The 24,878-nt window shown below is 46.5% G+C and overlaps 1 protein-coding gene across 1 annotated transcript in view; it reads left to right on the top strand.

Moving 5' to 3' along the window:
* Positions 1-10,002: 10,002 nt before the first annotated feature.
* LOC115085906 (oocyte zinc finger protein XlCOF6-like) overlaps positions 10,003-24,878 on the top strand; it is a 35,440-nt gene continuing 20,564 nt past the window's right edge. Inside the window, exons 1-2 of the mRNA XM_029592444.1 lie at positions 10,003-10,215; positions 17,139-17,265. Of these exons, the coding sequence (XP_029448304.1) occupies positions 10,192-10,215; positions 17,139-17,265 (151 nt within the window). The 5' untranslated portion in view covers positions 10,003-10,191. The remainder of the gene's footprint in view (positions 10,216-17,138; positions 17,266-24,878) is intronic.

Raw genomic sequence — 24,878 nt, forward strand, 5'->3', positions numbered from 1 at the left:
AGCTGAGGTAACATCTTTAACTAACTTAGATTGAATATTAAAGTTATTTTCCATTACAGCTTCCATCTTATTTATTCTAGATTCACTTTTTTCTAATTTATCTTCTATTTTTTCCATCTTATTGTTCAGAATTCCAACATTTGCATTTGTCTCAATTAGAGCCTTACTCAAACCAGCCACTAAGTCCCATAATGAGTCAAGTGTCACAATTGCTGGCTTTGCTGGTATCTCAAAATGGGTTAACTCGCCCACCTTATCAGCCATGCTTTCCTCCACCATCACCAGCTTTCCCCTTCTTTCTCCCACTCCCTTCTCTGGGGTCGATGTTGATGCAACCGCCTCCAAACCTCCAACTACTCCTACTGCGGTGCCTTCGGGAGATTCTGGTAGGCTGGGAAGCTCTCGCCCGGGTTCCACTCCTGCCGACATAGCCGCAGCCCCTTCGGCTGACTGCTCACCGGCAAACACGGGGGAGCCAGTGGGTGACATCATTATTAGGCGACGAGGATCAGGAGGAGACAGAGTCACTTCCCCAGACGGCAAAGGAGCTCCCACCTCGAACGCCGTAGCGGGGACATTCTCCTCTAAAGCAGTCACTAACGCAGGAGTATATGATGTTATCAAACGCTGACTTGTATTTGGGGGAAGGTCGGAGGGGTAGACCCGAACTCTCCCCTTTCTTTTCAGAGGCATATTTCAAGGTAATTTCATATAAAGTTCAAGCTGCTACTCACTGCGTGTATATGCAGCCTTCTGTCTCCTCGTGATGTTTTCTTAACAAATGTCGGTATACAAAAACTTTAAATAAATAAATGCTATTCTATTGCATCTTTTTTCCGGACATGGGGCACTGGTAGCAGCTGGGGTTGAGGTTTATCTGGCAGATGTGAAGAGGAATAAGGCTAGTATCATTTTCGAAATTGTGTGATAGTTTTCAGGTGGCTAGTAGGTCTCGCTCACTTTTTGTTAAAATTAGGGAAACATTAATTCAACTTCAAGGCACAGGGTGGGGACCTTGGTTCTCAATGGCAGTTGAACGGTTCCTATTTGATAAAGGGGGGGGTGGGGGAAATTATTGTCTTATTTATACAAAGGTCTTACAATTTCAGATGAAGTTACTGAACGGTATCAGTGTCTCATAGACACATGGAATAAGGATCTATATAAGTTTAGATGAGGACGATTGGGAAATAATTTGGCAAGATTCACATTCGGTTTCCATGTGCGCATGAAGGGTAGAGTTGGTGAGGCATCTGCTTCACCGAACACATAGATACCCCCTTTTTTACATGAAGTTTCCAAGACAGCCTCTCCACTTTGCTGGAGGGGCTGTGGCATGGAAACAATTATAAAAAAAAAAAAAAAAAAAGCTTAGGAGCCACAGGAATGGTTTAATGGGAAGTATTCTCTTAAGCTTGTTCCTGGAATCTCAGATCAACTCGAATAGCCAAAGCAATAGGTGCTTCTAGGGACAGAGAAAATCCCAAGATGCCAATTAATCCTTTATTCTTCCAGCTAATCCCTGCCAGAAAATGACAGTTTGGCTGTCTTCACCCCAACCAAGCTGAGGAAACCAAGGTATGAAAGTCCACTGAATATTCACCAACAGTGCAAGAGCCTTGATGAATGCAAAGAAGTATTGTAGCAACAGATGAGACATGCATGGGTTTGTCAGAGATCAGAACTGTTGTATGAAGTTATCCAGATTTCTAAGAAGCAAGTCATCTTGTTCCCAGAAGGGGGAAGCCCAGGCAAGAGCAGGACCAGCCAACAAGGAGAGAATGTATATTATCTTGACATGATCAGAAAAAAAAAAAAGGAGCCCGCTATATCTCAAAATGCATTTTGCAAACATTGAAGAACTCTTTACACCCTTTAGGATCACCACAATACCTTGGAGGAGGCAGAAGCTGTATCATAGATTCCAGAGTCCTAATAGGTCCTGGTGCAGGGTTCACTAGAGTTGGTACTGGAACTGAACCCGGAGGTTGGGCTTGTACTGTATCTAAATGCTGAGACAAGGTCTGAAGTAAACTGGTTACTTCATAAAGTTGCTGCTGAACTTGTTCTGTAAACCTGATCAGAAGCTCATTCAGTTCAACCTTTTGCTCCTGCACCTGGATGGCCAATGCAGCAATGGCCTGTCATGGAGACACGTTCACCGAGCTCTTGACCTCAGCAATCTGTATCGAACGGCAAGAGTGGTAGACCTTTTTGCTATGACACAATCGATGCAACCTCGCAGGCAGGGCCCCCAGGTCTGTGCTGTCGGGTGGCGAATGGGTCTTTGTGCGGGCCATGCTAAGGCAGAGTCCAGGACAGTCCAGGAGTCAGGGCAGGTGGCTGGCAAAGCATGGTCAAGGTCCAAAACTAGGGTCAGATCCAGGCAGCGAGCAATATGTAAGTCAGAGGCCAAAGCTACAATCAAAGTCATAGGGACTAGCCAAAAGAGATGGAACACAGAACAACAGGGAGGACAGAACCAAGAGACAAAGTACAGCAAGACTTCAGGACACAGGTAAGACCGACACAAGAAGACAGACAGAGCCAGACAGACAGTCTGAGGAGCAAGGCTGGGAACAAGGCTTGGACAAGGCTGAAGACAAGGTTGGAGCGCGGGACAAGGCTGAAGACAAGGCTGGAGCACAGGTTTGAACAAGGCAAGGGACCTGTTGCTGAGCTGCACAGCCGGGGTTTAAATATCCGGTCATGTGACGTCATCGGGAGGCACCAGGAACATCGATTCCCACTGCAGGACCTTCACAGTCTGCTGTGTGTGCATGCCTAGGAGCAGTGCAGGAGTGGTATTGGCAGCGTTTCCTTGCCACATAGAGTGGCAGTGTTCGGCTGGCAGTACTGGGTGAGTGAGCCAGTGAAACGTAATAGGAGCTGACTGAAGCTCATAGAAATTCTACTCAGTTTCTTGTTTCTTTTAATGCCAACAAACTGAATAATGCTTCCCGGGTACCTTGGACTTCCGATCCTTCCTGTTTGCTCTGGTCCCGGTCTAAGCCTATTTCAACCACTGGACTTTCAGTCTCTGTTCCAAGTCCCGAGGTCCCAGTGCCCTACGGGCACTATCTCGCCAGCAGTATCCAACTGCAACAGTTTGCAAGGCCATGGACTCGGCGGAGGTCCCAAGCCTGCACAGTTTTCCTCAGACGCAGTTAAAGTGGCATATATATTCTCGCTACTGGATGGTAAGGCCCTTGACTGGGCTTCACCCTTGTGGGAGCGTCAGGACCCCTTGCTACAGAATCTGCAGGAATTTGTCCTCAACTTTCGCTTCGCTCTTGATGATCCTGCACGCCAGACCACCGCGGCCTCGGAGCTCTTGCACCTCAGGCAAGGGACACGCTCGGTGGCCGATTACACCATTGACTTTCGCACACAGGCCATGGAAGTTGGCTGGCGAGATGATTACCTTAGGGGAATCTTCCTGGAGGGGCTTGCTAGTCGCATCAAGGATGAGTTAGCAGGCCGGGACCTCCCGGAGGACTTAAATGACTTAATTGACATTGCTGGCAGGGTGGATCGTCGCCTGCAGCAGCGGGACAAGGAGACCCACTCCTACCGTAAGGCATCACCACAGTCGTCCACTGCCTCCAGAATCCCGGCTCCTAAGGTCCTCCCGGCCTCTGTCAGCAGTGGAGAACCCATGCAATTGGGTAGATCTCTGTTGACTCCCGAAGAAAGGAAGAGGCGCCGCTTGCCTCTACTGCGGAGGCAAGGGGCACTTCCTCGCCAATTGCCCGGAACGTCCGGGAAACGACCGTGCCTAGGTTATACCGAGGAGCTACACCTAGACTCTACAGGATCAGCTCCTCTATGTACCTTGCCAGTGAATCTGAAATACCCTGGTGGGGAGCTCCAGATCCGCGCCTTCATCGACTCTGGTGCTGAGGGGAATTTTATTGTGGCCGACCTGGTGAATCAGCTGTCTCTCCCCACGCTACAGAAAGTTCCTCCACTGCGGATTTCCTCTATCCGGGGCACCCTGCTCCCTGGTGACATCACCTGCTCCACAGCCCCTTTGACTCTCCAGACAGGCTTGTTCCATTCGGAGGAGATCTCCTTGCTAGTCTTGGAGCGAGCTGTGCACCCCCTGGTTCTTGGACTACCCTGGTTGCGACAGCATTCGCCCTGCTTCAGCCTCCGGTTTGCTACAGACTCCGCTGCCGCCCGCTGCCCTGCCTTCAGCCGGCCCTCGGCCCTGTACAGCCGGTCCCCTGCTTCCCGGGTACCTTGGACTTCCGATCCTTCCTGTTTGCTCTGGTCCCGGTCTAAGCCTATTTCAACCACTGGACTTTCAGTCTCTGTTCCAAGTCCCGAGGTCCCAGTGCCCTACCGGCTCCTCCCGGGGGGTTCCTGGTTCCCGGGTGAACACCTCCTGCCTGTAGCTCCGCCACCTGGCCTTCCCTGTCACCCTAGGTAGGCCAGCCCAAGGGTCTACTATCTCGCCAGCAGTATCCAACTGCAACAGTTTGCAAGGCCATGGACTCGGCGGAGGTCCCAAGCCTGCACAGTTTTCCTCAGACGCAGTTAAAGTGGCATATATATTCTCACTACTGGATGGTAAGGCCCTTGACTGGGCTTCACCCTTGTGGGAGCGTCAGGACCCCTTGCTACAGAATCTGCAGGAATTTGTCCTCAACTTTCGCTTCGCTTTTGATGATCCTGCACGCCAGACCACCGCGGCCTCGGAGCTCTTGCACCTCAGGCAAGGGACACGCTCGGTGGCCGATTACACCATTGACTTTCGCACACTGGCCATGGAAGTTGGCTGGCGAGATGATTACCTTAGGGGAATCTTCCTGGAGGGGCTTGCTAGTCGCATCAAGGATGAGTTAGCAGGCCGGGACCTCCCGGAGGACTTAAATGACTTAATTGACATTGCTGGCAGGGTGGATCATCGCCTGCAGCAGCGGGACAAGGAGACCCACTCCTACCGTAAGGCATCACCACAGTCGTCCACTGCCTCCAGAACCCCGGCTCCTAAGGTCCTCCCGGCCTCTGTCAGCAGTGGAGAACCCATGCAATTGGGTAGATCTCTGTTGACTCCCGAAGAAGGGAAGAGGCGCCGCTTGCCTCTACTGCGGAGGCAAGGGGCACTTCCTCGCCAATTGCCCAGACGTCCGGGAAACGACCGTGCCTAGGTTATACCGAGGAGCTACACCTAGGCTCTACAGGATCAGCTCCTCTATGTACCTTGCCAGTGACTCTGAAATACCCTGGTGGGGAGCTCCAGATCCGCGCCTTCATCGACTCTGGTGCTGAGGGGAATTTTATTGTGGCCGACCTGGTGAATCAGCTGTCTCTCCCCACGCTACAGAAAGTTCCTCCACTGCAGATTTCCTCTATCCGGGGCACCCTGCTCCCTGGTGTCATCACCTGCTCCACAGCCCCCTTGACTCTCCAGACAGGCTTGTTCCATTCGGAGGAGATCTCCTTGCTAGTCTTGGAGCGAGCTGTGCACCCCCTGGTTCTTGGACTACCCTGGTTGCGACAGCATTCGCCCGTTATTCAGTGGGATAACTTTCAGCTAACCCGATGGAGTCCCTTTTGTTTTGAGCATTTTCTACGTCTCCCACGTCCACTGAAAACCTTGCACCTCTGCTCCTTGCTTCTGCTGCCCAAGCCATATCGAGACTTCGCTGACGTCTTCTCCAAAGAAATGGCAGAAATACTTCCCCAACACCGGCCTTTTGATTGCCCAATTGACTTGTTGCCGGGCACCACGCCTCCCCGTGGCCGGGTGTACCCTTTGTCTTTGCCTGAGACTACTGCTATGTCTCAGTATGTGACTGAGAACCTTGCCAAGGGCTTCATTCGTCCTTCTCGCTCGCCCGCCGGAGCCGGCTTCTTCTTCGTGGCCAAAAAGGATGGCTCTCTCCGTCCATGTATAGACTATCGTGGCTTGAATGCCATCACTAAGCGAGACCGGTATCCGCTTCCTTTGATCCCTGAGCTTTTGGACCGCCTTCAGGGAGCACGCATCTTCACCAAGCTAGACCTCCGAGGGGCCTATAACCTTGTTCGCATTCGCCCCGGGGATGAGTGGAAGACGGCCTTTAATACCAGGGATGGGCATTACGAGTACTTGTTAATGCCCTTTGGACTCTGCAACGCCCCAGCCTTCTTCCAGAACCTCATGAACGAGGTCCTACGCGACATGCTCCACTCCCATGTCATTGTCTATCTCGATGACGTGCTCATCTTCTCCAAGGATCTGAAGACTCACTGTCGCCACGTCACACAAGTCCTACAGGCTCTCCGAGACAATCACCTGTACACCAAGCTTGAAAAATGCGTTTTCGAAGCCGAGGCCTTGCCCTTCCTCGGGTATATCATCTCCTCCACAGGATTCCGTATGGACCCCGAAAAAGTAGCTGCCATAACTAGGTGGCCTCAACCCAAGGGTCTCAAGGCCCTCCAGAGATTCTTGGGCTTCGCTAACTTTTATAGACATTTTTTCCACAGTACTCGCATCGGGTCGCTCCCCTTACTGCCCTGACCCGCAAGGGAGCCGACGACAAGAACTGGCCTGACGCTGCGGTAGCAGCTTTCACTGACTTGAAAGAGGCGTTCCTCACGGACACCTGTCTCAGTCATCCCGATCCCGCCAGACATTTCATTGTCGAGGTCGACGCCTCCAGCATTGCCGTCGGAGCGGTCCTCAGTCAACACTCCGATTTCGGACAGCTCCTGCCATGCTCTTACTTCTCCAGGAATTTCTCCCCCGCCGAGATTAATTACTCCATCGGCGACAAGGAGCTGTTGGCGATCAAACTCGCCTTTGAAGAATGGAGACAATGGCTCGAGGGGGCTCGACACACGACCACCGTATATACAGATCACAAAAACTTAGAGTTTTTGTCCCAGGCTCGACGACTAAACCCTCGCCAAGCCCACTGGGCCTTGTTCTTCAGCCGCTTTGATTTCGTTTTACAATACCGGCCGGCGGCCAAGAATCTCCAAGCTGATGCTCTCTCTCGGACCTCCTTTTCCGAAGAACACCAAAACCCTCCACAGTATATCCTCGACCCTAGTAAGGTTCGCCTGTCCGCCCTAACGGTCCTCTCCCAAGACAGGACCGTGGTACCCCGACGAGACCGTTTAAAGACGCTACGCTGGGCTCATGACTCCCTCACTGGAGAGCACGCAGGACGCGAAAGAACCCTGGAATTCCTTAACCGCTTCTATTGGTGGCCCAACATCCGACAAGATGTACGCACTTACGTTGGTTCCTGTCCCACCTGGGCCCGTCAAAAGCCCAGTCCTGGACCCCTGTGCGGTCTCCTACAGCCTCTGCCTATCCCCACAGAGCCCTGGACCCATTTAGCTACAGACTTCATGGTGGACTTGCCCCCGTCTCGCGGTCAAACGGTTATCTGGGTTACCGTCGACCGCTTCTCTAAGATGGTGCACCTTGTTCCATTGACCAAGTTACCCTCTGCACCCGAACTAGCTCTCCTCTTTGCCCAGCATATCTTCAGGCTACACGGCCTCCCGCAGGACATCGTTTCCGACCGGGGACCCCAGTTTGTTGCACGCTACTGGAGGGCTCTCTGCAAGTGCTTCAAGGTAAAGCTCAGCTTCTCTACAGCTTTCCACCCGCAGAGTAACGGACAGTCCGAAAGGATGAATCGGTCTCTGAAAACCTACCTTCGAGCCTTTGCCAATGAAAAACAAGACAACTGGTCCGAACTACTGCCCTGGGCCGAGTTTGCCTATAACAATCAAGCTAATGCAGCCACTGGGCTCTCACCATTCCAGCTAGTCTACGGGAAACAGCTGAGACCTCCACTTCTTCTCGCTATTCCCAGCGCCTCTCCAGCCACCCAGCTGACGGCGCGCCAGCTACAGACCTTGTGGCAGAAGACCCAGAACAAACTGCTCCACTCAGCCTCTTCCGCCAAACAGGCGGCTGACCGCCACTGACGACCGGCTCCTACCTATCAGCCAGGAGACCGGGTCTGGCTTAGCACCAAGAACATCCGCCTCCGTCTCCCCTCACGAAGGTTTGCGCCCAGATTCTGTGGACCATTCCAGGTTGCCGAAAGAGTGGGGTCAGTTTCGTATCAGCTGAGGTTGCTGTCCTCTCTTCGAGTCCACAATGTTTTCCACGTGTCCTTGCTTAAGCCCGTAGTCCTCTCTCGCTATCACCGCAAACCTCCGGATCCTTCTTCCACTACCATCGACGATGATCCCACTTACCAAGTACGCGAGGTCCTGGACGTGCGCTTCTACAACCGCAGGTGGGAATATCTACTCGCATGGGAAGGTTGCGGCGATGAGGACAAAACCTGGGAACCCAGCCGCAACATCCTGGACAAGTCCTTGTTGCAGCAGTTCCATCGTGACCACCCGGAGAAACCCGGTCCTCTAAAGAGGTGCCTTAAAAGGGGGGGGGGGGGGTACTGTTGAGGTCTCTACTGCTTCCCTCCGCTTAGGGCTCAAACCCGCCTACCTCCGTTTCAAGAATCACCGCATTCCGCCCGCTCTGGACCCCAGGGGCTGCTCTCACTCCACGTGGCGGCCGCCATTACGTGCCTGCTTCTCGTCAGTCTCGCGCGCGTGCGAGGACGCCCGTCTTGAGCGCTCAACTCCCGGAAGCCTGGCCCCGCCCGTGCTGCTGACGTCACATCTGAGCCCCGATATAACCGGCGTCCAAACTCTCTCTCATCGCCTTGCAACGAGGTTCACAACTCCATAATTGTTCTTAGTTGCGTTCCTGGTGATCTCCACGTTTCCTGCTTCTGACTCCGGTTTGCCTCTGACTCCGCTTCTGCCTGCTGCCTGCCTCTGACTCCGGTTTGCCTCTGACTCCGCTTCTGCCTGCTGCCTGCCTCTGACTCCGGTTTGCCTCTGACTCCGCTTCAGCCCGCAGCCAGCCTCCGACCCCGGGCTGCTCCTGCTTCAGCCTACAGCCTGCTTCAGCTTCCGGTTGCCACCGACTCTGCTTCAGCCTACAGCCTGCTTCAGCCTCTGGTTACCACCGACTCTGCTTCAGCCTACAGCCTGCTTCAGCTTCTGGTTCGCTACCGACTCCGCTTCAGCCTACAGCCTGCTTCAGCCTCTGGTTTGCTACAGACTCCGCTGCCACCCGCTGCCCTGCCTTCAGCCGGCCCTCGGCCCTGTACAGCCGGTCCCCTGCTTCCCGGGTACCTTGGACTTCCGATCCTTCCTGTTTGCTCTGGTCCCGGTCTAAGCCTATTTCAACCACTGGACTTTCAGTCTCTGTTCCAAGTCCCGAGGTCCCAGTGCCCTACGGGCTTTTCCCGGGGGGTTCCTGGTTCCCGGGTGAACACCTCCTGCCTGTAGCTCCGCCTCCTGGCCTACCCTGTCACCCTAGGTAGGCCAGCCCAAGGGTCCACTATCTCGCCAGCAGTATCCAACTGCAACACGGTGAACAAAAAAACCAAACAATTTGTGCACATAAAATCACAATGTAAGCATACAGAACACCAGCATTCCTTTTTTGTCTGCAAAAGTTAAGATTTTAAGTTCCCAGTGCAGATGCAGAAAACGTATGCACATATCACTGCGGCAGTGTGTGCACTTTTTTCCACCACAGTAATCTCCATGGCATTAGTTGCAGCATCGGGCTTTTTTTTTTTTTTAACCATGTGTATGAATTTCATCAGGCATTTAGATGGATTTATGAATTATTATGCTGAAAAAGAAAGAGGTTGCACCCTAAAGAAGCCTGATGCTAAGAGTCATCTCCCGACTCTCTGCAAATCAGTCTGGGGCATTATTAACCCGGCAGCTGCAAGTTCACTTCTAGCTCTATTTATCTCCTGCAATAAAGCAGTTTTTTATTTATTCCCTGCAGTGCAGTGCGGCTCCTCTAGTATTTCCTCAGGCTGCTGCTTTCATAGATAACAAAAACAAGAACGTCACCAATCTGTATCCTCCCATATGTGATGTCATCACTTTGTGCCCAGCAGAAAAAGGAATTCCCATGTGTTGGAAATAGACAGAGAGAGATACAAAGAGTTTTTGCTTTTATCTTTTAAATTGCAGATTAACAGCTGAACCCATAAACCTGCAGCAACAAATTTCAACTTCTACCTTTCTCTCGCTCCTGAGCTGCACTGCACGAAACAAACACTTGGTTCTTTCTCAGCCCGAGAAAGAATTCCCAATTCATTTCTAATCTTGAAAGCAGCAAAAGCAGAGAGGAAAATGCCTGCAGGCGCTTCTGCTCAGGTAGGAGATTGCCCCCAGCTTCCTGCCCTCTCTATACAGACCCTGCTGCAGCTTTCTAACCTGGGGCACTGGGATGCAAAAAGGTGCGCTCGATACAGTGCACAATTTAACCTTCAGCTGTGCAATTTTTATGCACAAACTCGACTGACAATGCAGCAAAGAGCTTTGTGCACAAAAAATGTGTACACATTGTGTGTTTGTTAGCACCCTCGCATGGAAATCCCGAGGTAATGGTGGCATTAGGTATTACCTCCCAATGAAGGGAGGTGTGCTGGATTACCTCAGGTTTTCTTAGCACTGGAAGCTTAACTCCTAGACCGAGGTGGAGAAAAATTTCCAGGACTGATGGTAATCTGTGGCAGAAGCTGGAGTTCCTGTAATGGGACCTCTAGTTGGTATTTTATGCATAAAAAACATGCCTTGGGCACAAAACGCATGTTTTCCACAAATAAGATATGATTGATGTGCACAAAAAATGCTTTCTGCACTGAAAACAAAGTTTATGTGCACAAATAGTTCACGTATAAAATAGGATTTATGCACAGAGGGGTAGATTTTAAAAAGCATTTACTCGAGCAAAACTGGTTTTTGCTCGAGTAAATACACTTTACTCAAGTAAGTGGGCTTTTCAAAATTGCTACAATATATGCCATTGAATTGTCCATAGGATTTATTTATTTATTTATTTTTAATTTTTATATACCGATGTTCCTGTAAAGAATACATATCGCACCGGTTTACAAGGAACTGAACAGTCGCCTCCAGGGCGGAAATACATTAAATACTTACTCAAGTAAGTGCACTTTACTCGAGTAAATAGCTTTTGAAAATTGCTACGATAGTATGTCACATTTACATGCGTAACTCCTTTGAAAATGACCCCCTGAAAGCATAAATCCTATTTTATGCTTCGAAAACGTGATTTGCGCACACACCCCCATGTTTTCTGAGCATAAACTTGATTTTCTGCACGTACGTTTTTTAGTTTGTGTGATTTATTTTTTTTCTTAACTCCCTATGCATTTGCATACTCAAACTCAAACATTTGCATACTCATACCCACTCAAACAGGTCATTAAGAAACTCTTTAAAATCCAGGAATACAGTGGGATCTGGTAGAATTAGACCTGTGATGAGGAGACACACCATGTACCAAATGCAAAAAGAAAAAGCCTTCTCTATATTAAAAACTGAAGAAGTTCATGAGAAAAACATTGAAGTGTTACCAGAAAAGAGGGAAAAAACACAATGCATGCAGTATTTCAGGATCCATACTCAAAAGAAAAATCTAATTGAGAGGAATAACTCTGTCAACAGTGGCACAACTACAAAAAGAAAGAGTGAAGTGAATAACAAATCTCAACTAATATCTTATAAGGAGTCCAGGAAATGCAATAACCTTAAAGAGAGTACCTGGAAGGTAATGACCACAAATGCTCATAGTTTGGGAAATAAAATCCCAGATCTGCAGGCCCTAATGGCTGAGGCAGAATTAGACATTGTTGCTATAACAGAAACATGGTTCACAGAATCTCATGAATGGGATGCAACAATACCAGGCTACAACTTGTTAAGGAAGGACAGAAAGGATAGAAAAGGGGGAGGTGTGGCTCTTTATGTCAGACAAAACATCCAAGCAACTGAGCTACAAGGAATTTGGGGTAAGGAAGAAGCTCTATGGCTCGACCTAAAAAAAGATGACGGAGCATCCATTTATATTGGAGTGGTTTACAGGCCTCCAAACCAAAAGGAAGAGCTGGACAGAGAGCTGGTTGAAGACATCCATAAGATAGGTAAGAAGGGAGAAGTGGTGATCGTGGGTGACTTTAATATGCCAGATGTAGACTGGAAAATCCCATCTGCAGAAACTAAAAATAGTAGAGCGATAGTGGATGCCATGCAAGTATCTTTGTTCAAACAAATGGTGTTGGAACCCACGAGAGAAGGAGCTATACTCGACTTAGTGCTCACTAATGCAGATAATGTCTCAGATGTCCAGGTGGGAGCCCACCTCAGCAGCAGTGACCATCAAACGGTATGGTTTAATATCAATAAAAGAATAGGGAAAAGAACCACAAAGACCCGAGTTTTACAGTTCAAAAACACAGACTTTGAGGAAATGGGTAAGTACCTGGAGGAAGAACTAAAAGGATGGGAGAACGAGAGAGATGTGGATCAGCAGTGGACCAATCTAAAAGGAGCAATCACCAAGGCAACTGCTCTATATGTTAGAATTGTAAAGAAAAGCAAAAGGAAACTGAAACCTATCTGGTTCTCAAAGGAGGTGGCTGACAAAATTAAAGCTAAAAGAACAGCATTCAAGATATATAAAAGATCCCAAAGGGAAGAGCACAAAGAAGCATATTTGAATCAACTGAGGGAGACAAAGAAATTAATCAAGTTGGCAAAAAGTCAAGCGGAAGAGAGGATTGCCAAGGAGATAAAAAATGGTGACAAAACATTTTTCAGATACATCAGCGAAAAGAGAAAGGTCCAAAGTGGTATAGCAAAATTGAAAGGTGGTAATGATCAATGTGTGGAGAGTGACGAAGAAATGGCAGAAATATTAAACGAATACTTCAGCTCTGTGTTCACTAAAGAAGACCCTGGAGAAGGACCATCTCTACACAACAAGAAACTGGAGGGAAGTGGAATAGATGAAAATCCTTTCACAGTAGAAAAAGTGTGGGAAGAGCTAAAGAACCTGAAAGTGGACAAAGCCATGGGGCCTGATGGTATTCATCCAAGGATATTGAGGGAGCTCAGAGATGTTCTGGCGGCTCCACTGTGTGACCTGTTCAATAGATCCCTAGAAACGGGAGTGGTGCCGAGTGATTGGAGAAGAGCGGTGGTGGTCCCGCTTCACAAGAGTGGCAACAGGGAGGAGGCTGGAAACTACAGACCAGTTAGCCTCACTTCGGTGGTGGGAAAAGTAATGGAGTCACTGCTGAAAGAGAGAATAGTGAACAATCTACAGTCCGGAGAATCGAAGGACCAGAGGCAACATGGATTCACCAGGGGAAGATCCTGTCAGACAAATCTGATTGACTTTTTTGACTGGGTAACCAAGGAATTGGATCAAGGAAGAGCACTCGATATCATATACTTGGATTTCAGCAAAGCTTTTGATACGGTTCCGCACAGGAGACTGGTGAATAAAACAAGAAGCTTGGGAGTGAGTGCCGATGTGGTGACCTGGATTGCAAATTGGTTGACGGACAGAAGACAATGTGTGATGGTAAATGGAACCTTCTCTGAGGAGAGAGCGGTTATAAGTGGTGTACCGCAAGGATCGGTGTTGGGACCGGTCCTGTTCAATATCTTTGTGAGCGACATTGCGGACGGGATTGAAGGTAAGGTTTGTCTTTTTGCGGATGACACTAAGATCTGCAACAGAGTGGACACGCCGGAAGGAGTGGAGAGAATGAGACGGGATCTAAGGAAACTGGAAGAGTGGTCGAAGACATGGCAGCTGAGATTCAATGCAAAGAAATGCAAAGTCATGCATATGGGGAGTGGAAATCCGAATGAAATGTATTCGATGGGGGGGGGAAGGCTGATGTGCACGGAGCAGGAGAGGGACCTTGGGGTGATAGTATCTAATGATATGAAGTCTGCGAAACAATGCGACAAGGCGATAGCAAAAGCCAGAAGAATGCTGGGCTGCATAGAGAGAGGAATATCGAGTAAGAAAAGGGAAGTGATTATTCCCCTGTACAGGTCCTTGGTGAGGCCTCACCTGGAATACTGTGTTCAGTTCTGGAGACCGTATCTTCAAAAAGACAAAGACAAGATGGAAGCGGTACAGAGAAGGGCGACCAGGAAGGTGGAGGATCTTCATCGGATGACTTACGAGGAGAGATTGAAGAATCTAAATTAGACCTGTGATGAGGAGACACACCATGTACCAAATGCAAAAAGAACAAGCCTTCTCCCCTGGAGGAGAGGAGGAGCAGAGGTGATATGATACAGACTTTCAGATACTTGAAAGGTTTTAATGATCCAAAGACAATGACAAACCTTTTCCGTAGGAAGAAAATCAGCAGAACCAGGGGTCACGATTTGAAGCTCCAGGGAGGAAGATTCAGAACCAATGTCAGGAAGTATTTCTTCACGGAGAGGGTGGTGGATGCCTGGAATGCCCTTCCGGAGGAAGTGGTGAAGACCAGAACTGTGAGGGACTTCAAAGGGGCGTGGGATAAACACTGTGGATCCATAAAGTCAAGAGACCGCCAATGTAGAGTGGGTGGCTCACCAGAACGATGGCTACTGCCCGGAGACAATACCCTTATTAAATAAACATACAGATGCTTACTGTGACTCCAACATCGCTCTAAGCTTCAACGGCAAGAGGAAATGTGGAAAAAAGGATTTGATATCACAAAGAGGGGAGTAGCTGGCTTGTTACGGCGGTTACTACCCCAAACCAAATAAGCCTAATACTTCACTTTCCAAGCATATACAGCATAGTTCTCTGCTTCAACGGCAGGGGAGAAGAAAAGAGGGTTCGCACTCACAAAGCGGGGAGTAGCTGGCTTATTACGGCGGTTACTACCCCAAACCAAATGTGCCTGATACTTCGCTTTCGATGCATATCCAGCATGGCTCTCTGCTTCATGGCATGGGAGAGGCTGATACATCAAGCATTTCCAGCATAGCTCTCTGCTTCAACAGCAGGGGAATAAGAAAAGCTGAGGCTTCACGGCAGCCTTCGATACGGTCAATCATGCCACCCTCCTCAACCGCCTTTCAGACATTGGAATTACAGGCTCTGCTTACACTTGGTTCAAGTCTTTCCTCTGTAACAGAGGCTACAAAGTTAAAATCAATAATAAAGAATCTCCCCGCTACAATTCCTCACAAGGAGTTCCTCAAGGCTCCTCACTATCCCCAACCCTTTTCAACATATACCTTCTTCCTCTATGCCAACTGTTAACCAACCTACAACTAAAACATTTCTTATACGCCGACGACGTACAAATCTTGATACCCATCAAAGAAACCATCTCTAAAACCCTCAAATACTGGGAAAACTGCCTACAAGAGATCAACCAACTCCTCGCTAACCTAAACCTGATTCTAAACTCGGCCAAAACAGAACTCCTCCTCATCTCCCCTGAAAATAGCAACTCCCCACACTCTGCAACAGTTAACACCATTGCTACACATGCAAGAGACCTAGGGGTAGTAATAGACAAACACCTGAACCTAAAAGCATTTATAAACAATACAACCAGGAACTGCTTCTACAAGCTGCAGGTAATCAAGAGAATGAAACCACTACTACACTTTCATGACTTCAGAACAGTCTTGCAATCAGTAATTTTCTCCAAGATGGACTACTGCAATTCAATATTGCTAGGTCTCCCAGCCTCATACATAAAACCACTTCAGATGCTACAGAACGCGGCAGCCAGAATTCTGACAAATTCCAGAAGAAGAGACCACATCTCGCCAATTCTATCTAATCTTCACTGGCTGCCAATACACTACAGAATCCTACACAAGTCCATCACCATCATCCACAAATCCATCCACTCACAGGCCCCTCTCAACCTCCAAATCCCCCTCAGAATGCACTCATCATCCAGACCTATCAGAGACGCCTACAAAGGCTCCCTGACCGTTCCTCCAACTAAATCTACACTCCATAAGGCACTCAGAGACCGGGCCTTTTCTACAGCGGGCCCCTCTCTTTGGAATACCTTACCACCGGACCTTAGACTTGAACCCTGCTTACCAACATTCAAAAAAAAACTTAAGACTTGGCTATTCAGGCAAGCCTTTCCGGAGTCAAATATCCATTGAGAGACCTCACTGCACAATGTTAATATCCATAAAGAGACATCACTGCACAATGTAAATAAGTTACCTCTGTAAATTTTTACGCTACTATCCTTATTTCCTTCCTCTCCCAGTTCTACAACCTTGTTTTATTGTAACTTTTGCTTCCGTTGCACTTGTTAAAAGAACAGTTTTTGCACCCCCTGTTATATGTAAACCGGCATGATATGATCTTATCATGAATGCCGGTATAGAAAAACCTTAAATAAATAAATAAATAAATATCCAGAATAGCTTCAACTGCAGGGGAGAAGAAAAAAAAAAAAGGATTCGCACTCACAGAGCAGGGAGTAGCTGGCTTGTTACGGCAGTTACTACCCTAAACCAAAAGGGCCTGATACTTCACTTTCAATGCATAACCAGCATGGCTCTCTGCTTCAACGGCAGGAGAGAAGAAAAACAACCAATAGGGGCTGTATGACATAGTCTGGGTAAAGGGAATAAACATGGGTGTAGCTTGCTTATTGCAGCAGTTACTACCCCTACTACCCCTAACTAATCAAGCTAGGTATTTCACTTGGATGCAGCTCCATCACTGCTCTCTACATCAATGGTGGGGGTGGAAGGGAAATAGAACCAAGAGTTAAGAGAAAATGATAAGTATGAGAGAAAAAAATGTGTGAAGCTTGCTGGGCAGACTAGATGGGCCATTTGGTCTTCTTCTGCCATCATTTCTATGTTTCTATGTTTCTATGTTTCATACAATTAACTTACTTTGTTGGAAGTTTTAAAAAAATAGTTTGTGCATTAGAAAACAGTTTTAACATTCAGCTTTTTGCATCAGCTCCTTTATTAGGACCATGAACAGACCTGGGCTACTGAAAAGGCACTTTGGGACCCTCCTGAGTGTGAGAAGAGAGACTGGAAGTCTCACAAAGTGAGATTTTGTGTCCCAGGTTTTGTGTGTAACTGGTTTCCAGTTGCTATAATCCTGCTCTGGTTTGTGAGTTGTGTGACTGTGAATTATAATATTTACACCCAGAAACCTCTCCCCCTGCCCTGCTGAGCCCCAGCACTGGGAGGTCTCCTGACAGAGGAGATGCAGAATGAGCTGAGTGAGTTTCTGGTTTGTGTTTCAGGTCCCAGTAACCTTTGAGGACATCGCTGTCTATTTCTCCCAAGAGGAGTGGGAGGGTTTAGAAGAACGGCAGAAGGAGCTTTACAAGGATGTGATGAAGGAGAATTATCAGATGCTGAGTTCTCTGGGTAAGGGATACATTTCCATTTTAATTAACAGTCCTAGGATATAATTTTAATGAGAATTCTGTGTGTAAGGGTTTCCTTTGGTAAAAAAAAACCTAGAAGTTAGAGGGCTGCACAGATCCTGTTGCATCCTAGTGTGTGTGTGTGTGTGTGTGTGGAGCCAATCTGCAGAGGGGAGGGAATCAGCACTAGGGGATGGGACACTGAGGGAATAAGAGATGAGTGAATGGTTTGAGTGAGTGATTAACACTGGGTGTGGATGTGTGTGGGGGGCAACTTCTGCAGCTTGAGATGGGAAATGAGAGACAAGATCCCCCTCTCTAAGTCCCTGGTCCTGGAACATTCTTCCATTCCCCCCTTCTCACACCACTGCTTATGTATTCTCTCTCTCCTCCCATCAAGTCCTGAATACACAGTCCTAGTCTCAGAACCTCCTCTTCTCCTTCCATTTCCTATCCACTTCTTCTCCCCTTCCCTCTCTTTTCCACTTTATTTATTTACATAATTTTCACAGATGTTGTCAAGAAAGACATCCCTGGGATTAGAATCTTTGATAAACATTTCTTATTAAACAATCTAAGCAAAAACACTAAGATTAAGCCTCCAGAATTTAGGGGATAATTTTATAGTGCCCCAAACAGGGGTAAAATCTGCGGGTGCATTGTGCTTGCTGATTTTTAAAGAAGCTATTATAGCCAAAAGATCTCCCTTCAAAAATAAAGAACATAAGGTTTGCTATACTGAGTCAGACCAGGGATCCATCAAGCCCAGAATCCTATTTCCAACAATGGCCAATCCAGGTCACAAGAACCTGGCAGGATCCCAAGGGGTAGACAGATTCCAAGCTGCTTATCCCAGGGATAAGCAATGGATTTCTGCAACTCCACCTTAATAATGGTTTATGGACTTTTCCTCTAGAACTTGTTCAAACCTGCTACATTAATAGCTTTCACCACATCCTCTGGCAATGAATTCCAGAGCTTAATTATGCGTTCCGTAAAAAAATATTTTCTCTTATTAGTTTTAAATGTACTACCCAGTAACTTCATTGTGTGTTCCCTGGTCTTTGTGCTTTTTGAAAAAGTAAACAACTGATTAATGTTTACTTGTTCCATTCCACTCATTATTTTATAGATCTCTTATCATATCCCCCCTCAGCGATCTCTTCTCCAAGCTGAAGAGTCCTAACCTCTTTAGCCTTTCTTCATAAGAAAATTGTTCCATCCCCTTTATCATCTTGGTCGCCCTTCTCTGTACCTTTTCTAATTCTGCTACATCTTTTTTGAGATGTGGGGACCAGAACTGCACACAATACTCAAGATGAGGTTGCACCATAGAGCGATACAGAGACATTATGATATTCTCTGTTTTATTCTCCATTCCTTTCCTAGTAATCCCTAGTATTCGTTTTGCTTTCTTGACTGCTGCTGCACACTGAGCAGAAGATTTCAATGTATTTTAAATGATGACACCTAGATCCTTTTCCTGAGTGGTGACTCCTAACGTGGAACCTTGCATTTTGTAGCTATGATTTGGGTTTCTCTTCCCTAAGTGCATCACTTTACACTTATCTATTTATTTATTTATTTATTTATTTATTTATTTAGGGTTTTTATATACCGACTTTCTCGATATGCAAATCAAATCAAGACGGTTTCCAAAGAACAAAACTTTCGCCGTAAGGCGTTACATTAAACAATAGAGTATTGAACAGGTAACGTTCGGGTTTACATTAAACAATCCACAAATTGAACAAAAAGAACTAAAATCAATAAATGATAAAATTAGATGTGATAGATAAAACACATATATACAATATACGACAATAGTAGTTGTCAACTAACAAGAATAAACGATAGGTAAAAGGTCTGTGTTGGGCCTTGTAGTGAGCTATTTTGCTCATTGATCGGAGTCAAAGTGTTCCTTCGATTCCGGATAGGCTTGCCGGAAGAGCCACGTTTTTAGGTTTTTCTTGAATGTTAGATGGCAGGTTTCAAGTCACAGATCAGGCGGTAATGAATTCCAAAGGGTGGGTCCGGCTGTGGAGAGTGCCCTTTTAGCTAGCGAAGTTTTGATCGGGGGAGCAAATAAAGAACCTTTATAATTAAATCTGATAGGTCTTTTTGATGTGTGAAGGCGTAGTTGCGAGGTAAGATTTAAGTGGGCACTGCCCATAATATCCTTATGGATCATTGATAAAGTCTTGAATGTGATTCTTGCTTTTATGGGAAGCCAGTGGAGGTAGAGCAGAATTGGAGTGATGTGGGCTCTTTTGTTGGTATTGGTGAGTAACCTCGCCGCGGCGTTTTGTACCATCTGTAAGGGTTTTATGGCTGATAACGGAAGACCTAGCAGAAGAGAATTGCAGTAGTCTAACTTGGATAGAATTATAGACTGAACTACTAAACGGAAGTCACTGAAGTGGAGGAGTGGTTTCAGATTTTTTAGCACTTGAAGTTTGAAATAACATTCTTTAGTTGTGTTGTGGATGAAGGATTTAAGGTTGAATTGATTGTCGATGCGCACCCCTAAGTCTCTGACTGACGGTGAGTGGTTGATGGGTGGTATTGTGGATTGTGTTAAGTTTTGGATGTTGAAGGTAGTGTGTTTTTCGTCAGGTGAGATGATGAGGATTTCTGTTTTGTTTGTGTTTAGTATAAGTTTGAGGCTGGACAAAAGGGAATTGATGGATAGTAAACAGTTGTTCCAATGAGTCCAGGTTTTTTGCAGTGATTCTGTAATGGGGAGAAGTATCTGAATGTCATCCGCGAAAATATAGTGCTTTAGCTTGAGGCTGGAGAGTAGGTGACAGAGCGGAAGCAGGTAAATGTTAAAAAGGGTGGGGGAGAGTGAAGAACCTTGAGGTACTCCTCTGCAAGATTTGATAGGAGGTGATTCTGCGTTGTTTATCTTGACTTTATAGGATCTATTTTCTAGGAATGAGTGAAACCAACTGAGAGCTTCTCCTTGGATTCCTATATCCAATAGCTGTTCGAGGAGGATGTCATGATTTACCGTGTCGAATGTGGCGGATAAATCAAGAAGAATAAGGAGGTATGATTGTTTTCTTTCAAGGTTGAGGAGAATGGTGTCGGATAGTGAAGTTAGTAGAGCTTCTGTGTTTTGCGATTTTCTGAATCCAAACTAAAAGGGGGAGAGTATATTGTTCTCCTCCAGGTAATCGGACAGTTGTTTATTGACGAATCTCTCCATTACTCTTGAGATTATAGAAACATAGAAACATAGAAATGACGGCAGAAGAAGACCAAATGGCCCATCCAGTCTGCCCAGCAAGCTTCCCTCATTTCTTCTCTCATACTTATCTGTTTCTCTTAGCTCTTGGTTCTAATTCCCTTCCACCCCCGCCATTAATGTAGAGAGCGGTGATGGAGCTGCATCCAAGTGAAATATCTATCTTGATTAGTTAGAGGTAGTAGGGGAAGTAACTGCCGCAATAAGCAAGCTACACCCATGCTTATTTGTTTTTACCCAGATTATGTTATACAGCCCTTATTGGTTGTTTATCTTCTCCCCTGCCGTTGAAGCAGGGAGCTATGCTGGATATGCGTGAGGTATCAGTTTTTTTCTTCTCCCCTGCCGTTGAAGCAGAGAGCTATGCTGGATATGCATCGAAAGTGAAGTATCAGGCACATTTGGTTTGGGGTAGTAACCGCCGTAACAAGCCAGCTACTCCCCGCTTTGTGAGTGTGAATCCTTTTTTCTTCTCCCCTGCCGTTGAAGTTATGCTGGATATGCGTGAAGTATCAGTTTTTCTTTTCCCCTGCCGTTGAAGCAGAGAGCTATGCTGGAAATTCGTGATGTATCAGTCTTTCTCCCATGCCGTTGAAGCAAAGAGCCATGCTGGATATGCGTCGAGAGTGAAGTATCAGGTACATTTGGTTTGGGGTAGTAACCGCCGTAACAAGCCAGCTACTCCCCGCTTTGTGAGTGCGAACCCTTTTTTCTTCTCCCCTGCCGTTTAAGCAGAGAGCTCTGCTGGATGTGTGAAGTAACAGTTTTTCTTTTCCCCTGCTGTTGAAGCAGAGAACTATGCTGGATATGCATTGAAAGTGAAGTATAAGAATGGAGTGATCAAGCTAGTTGAAAGGCATCAGGAATAGAGGAAGGTGGAGGTGGTAATTTGGATATTTGGTTTGGGGTAGTAACCGCCGTAACAAGCGAGCTACTCCCGTCTTTGTGAGTGCAAATCCTTTTTTCCACATTTCCTCTTGCTGTTGAAGCTTAGAGTGATGTTGGAGTCACAGTAACCATGTGTATGTTTATTGAATAAGGGTATTGTCTCCAGGCAGTAGCCATCATTCTGGCGAGTCACCCACTCTTCATTGGCGGCCTCTTGACTTTATGGATCCACAGTGTTTATCCCACGCCCCTTTGAAGTCCTTCACAGTTCTGGTCTTCACCACTTCCTCCGGAAGGGCATTCCAGGCATCCACCACCCTCTCCGTGAAGAAATACTTCCTGACATTGGTTCTGAATCTTCCTCCCTGGAGCTTCAAATCGTGACCCCTGGTTCTGCTGATTTTTTTCTTATGGTAAAGGTTTGTTGTTGCCTTTGGATCATTAAAACCTTTCAAGTATCTGAAAGTCTGTATCATATCACCTCTGCTCCTCCTTTCCTCCAGGGTGTACATATTTAGATTCTTCAATCTCTCCTCGTACGTCATGTGATGAAGATCCTCCACCTTCCTGGTCGCCCTTCTCTGTACCGCTTCCATCTTGTCTTTGTCTTTTTGTAGATACGGTCTCCAGAACTGAACACAGTACTCCAGGTGAGGCCTCACCAAGGACCTGTACAAGGGAATAATCACTTCCCTTTTCTTACTCGATATTCCTCTCTCAATGCAGCCCAGCATTCTTCTGGCTTTTGCTATCGCCTTGTCGCATTGTTTCGCAGACTTCATATCATTAGACACCATCACCCCAAGGTCCCTCTCCTGCTCCGTGCACGTCAGCCTTTCCCCCCCCATCGAATACAGTTCATTCGGATTTCCGCTCCCCATATGCATGACTTTGCACTTCTTGGCATTGAATCTCAGCTGCCATATCTTCGACCACTCTTCCAGTTTCCTTAGATCCCGTCTCATTCTCTCCACTCCTTCCGGCGTGTCCACTCTGTTGCAGATCTTAGTGTCATCCGCAAAAAGACAAACCTTACCTTCTATCCCGTCCGCAATGTCGCTCACAAAGATATTGAACAGGACCGGTCCCAACACCGATCCTTGTGGTACACCACTTAAAACCGCTCTCTCTTCAGAGAAGGTTCCGTTTACCATCACACATTAGATTAGAGGTAGATTGGCTATCGGGCGGAAATTGGCAGGGTCTGTTGTTGGCAAATTGGGTTTTTTAAGTAGTGGTTTCAGGATGGCTATTTTCAGTTGTTCTGGGACCTTTCCTTGAGTTAAGGAGCAGCTTATGATGTTAGCTAATGCTTTGGAGATGGTGCTGGGAGTAGATAGTAAAAGATTGGAGGGAATGGTGTCCAGTGGGTGAGAGGATGGTTTAAGTTTATTGAGGATGATTTCGATTTCTAGGGAAGATGGGGTCTCGAATGATGATAGACTGCATTTTTTGATGAGTATCGGAGTGCTATGGGGTGTTTCTGTCCGAAGTTGAGTGGAGATTGAGATGGAGATGCTATGGGGTGTTGATGCTGTCAGCTGTTGGGTGGAGATTGGTTTGAGAAGGTTGGTGATCTTGTTATCGAAGTAAATTGCTAGTTCCAATGCTTTGTCGGCTGCTTGTTCGTCTGGGATGATGGGTGGAGCGGGTTTTGTAAGGGATGATACAAATGAGAATAGAGCTTTGGAGTCGAATACGAAGTTATGGATTTTTTTTGCAAAAAAGTCTTTTTTTGCCTTGAGGATAGCTATTCTGTATGTATTGAGGTGGGATTTGTAGTTTAGAATTGTGGTGGTGGATGGAGATTTGCGCCAGATGTTTTCCTTTTTCCTAAGTTCTTGTTTTAGAGTTTTTAGTGTCAGAGTGTACCACGGGTGTCTATTTGCTTGAGGTGGTTTAAGAGATTTGGTGATGGATGGGCATGATAGATCTGCGACCTTGTTTGTTATCTCAAGCCAAGAGTTGATAGCTGATGAGGCGTCTGTGAGGTCCAGTCGGTCGAGTTCTTTGGTGAGCACTTTATTAAGACTGGCTATGGAGCAAGGTTTCCTGTAGAGAAAACTTCATTTGCCATTTGCATGTCCAGTCTCCCAGGTTTTCAATGTCCTCTTGCAATTTCTCACAATCCTCTTGTGATTTGACAACTTTGAATAATTTTGTGTCATTGGCAAATTTGATCACCTCACTTGTTCCCATTTCCAATTCATTTGTAAATATATTAAAAAGTAGTGGCCTCAGAACAGATCCCTGGGGCACTCCACCATTTACCTTTTTTTCTTTCTGTTTTCTATCTTTTAACCAGTTCACAATCCACAATAGGACACTGCCCACTATCCCATGACTTTCTCAGTTCCTAAGAAGTCTCTCATGAAGGACTTTGTCAAATGCTTTCTAGAAATCCAGATACACTATATCAACTGGCTCACCTTTATCCACATGTTTATTTATGCCCTCAACAAAAATGTAGCAAATTTCTGAGGCAAAACTTCCCTTGGCTAATGCCATATTGGCTTTGTCCCATTAAACTATGCTTATCTATATCAGCAATTTTGATCTTTATGATAATTTCTACCATTTTGCCTGGCACAGATCTATAATTTCCTGGGTCACCTCTTGATCACTCCTTGATTGGAAGAAGGCTCCATCTGAAGAAAATAGGAAAAAACATTAGCATTGGCAAGTTAAATGTAAAACATTAATAAGACAGGCTTAAAAAAAAAGAATTTGAAAAAAAGTTGGCCGTAGAGACAAAAACGCATAATAAAATAATTTTTAAAATATATTTGAAGCAGGAAGCCTGCCAAGGAGTTGGTGGGATCGTTAGATGATTGAGGGGTTAAAGGGGCAGTTAGGGAAGATAAGGCCATTGTGAAGAGACCTGATTGAAAAACTGAAGATTAGCAAATCACCTGGACCAGATGGTATACATGCCAGAGTTCTGAAACAACTAAAAAAATGAAATTTCAGACCTGTTACAAGTAATTTGTAACCTATCATTAAAATCATCCGTTATATCTGAAGACTGGAAGGTGGCCAATGTAGCCCCGATTATATAAAAAGAACTCCAGAGGTAATCTGGGATACTATAGACCCTGGAAGCATGGTGCCACCTCTTGGAGGAGGGGCCAAGCATCAGATCATGATCTATACTGACCATAATCACCTGGAGTATCTTCAGCAAGCTTAACAACTCAACCCTAGCCAGGCTCGCTGTCACTCTTTTTCCACTGTTTTGACTTTGAGCTTCGCTGCTGACCTGCAACCAAGAACGTAAGAGTGGATGCCCTTTCCTGATCCTTTCAAATTAGGATCTTAAGGAAAGTCCTCATCACATCATTAATCCGGCAAGAATTATTCTCAGATCTGCTGTACCAGTTCCCCCCCAGGAAGATGGTAGTACCCAAAAGACTGTGGGAGTGTTATGACTATGGCTGCTGTGCAGCCTCCTCACCACCAGAGGCCCCTCATGAGCA

The sequence above is a fragment of the Rhinatrema bivittatum genome, chromosome 2 (assembly GCF_901001135.1).
Source record: "Rhinatrema bivittatum chromosome 2, aRhiBiv1.1, whole genome shotgun sequence".
NCBI lineage: Eukaryota > Metazoa > Chordata > Amphibia > Gymnophiona > Rhinatrematidae > Rhinatrema > Rhinatrema bivittatum.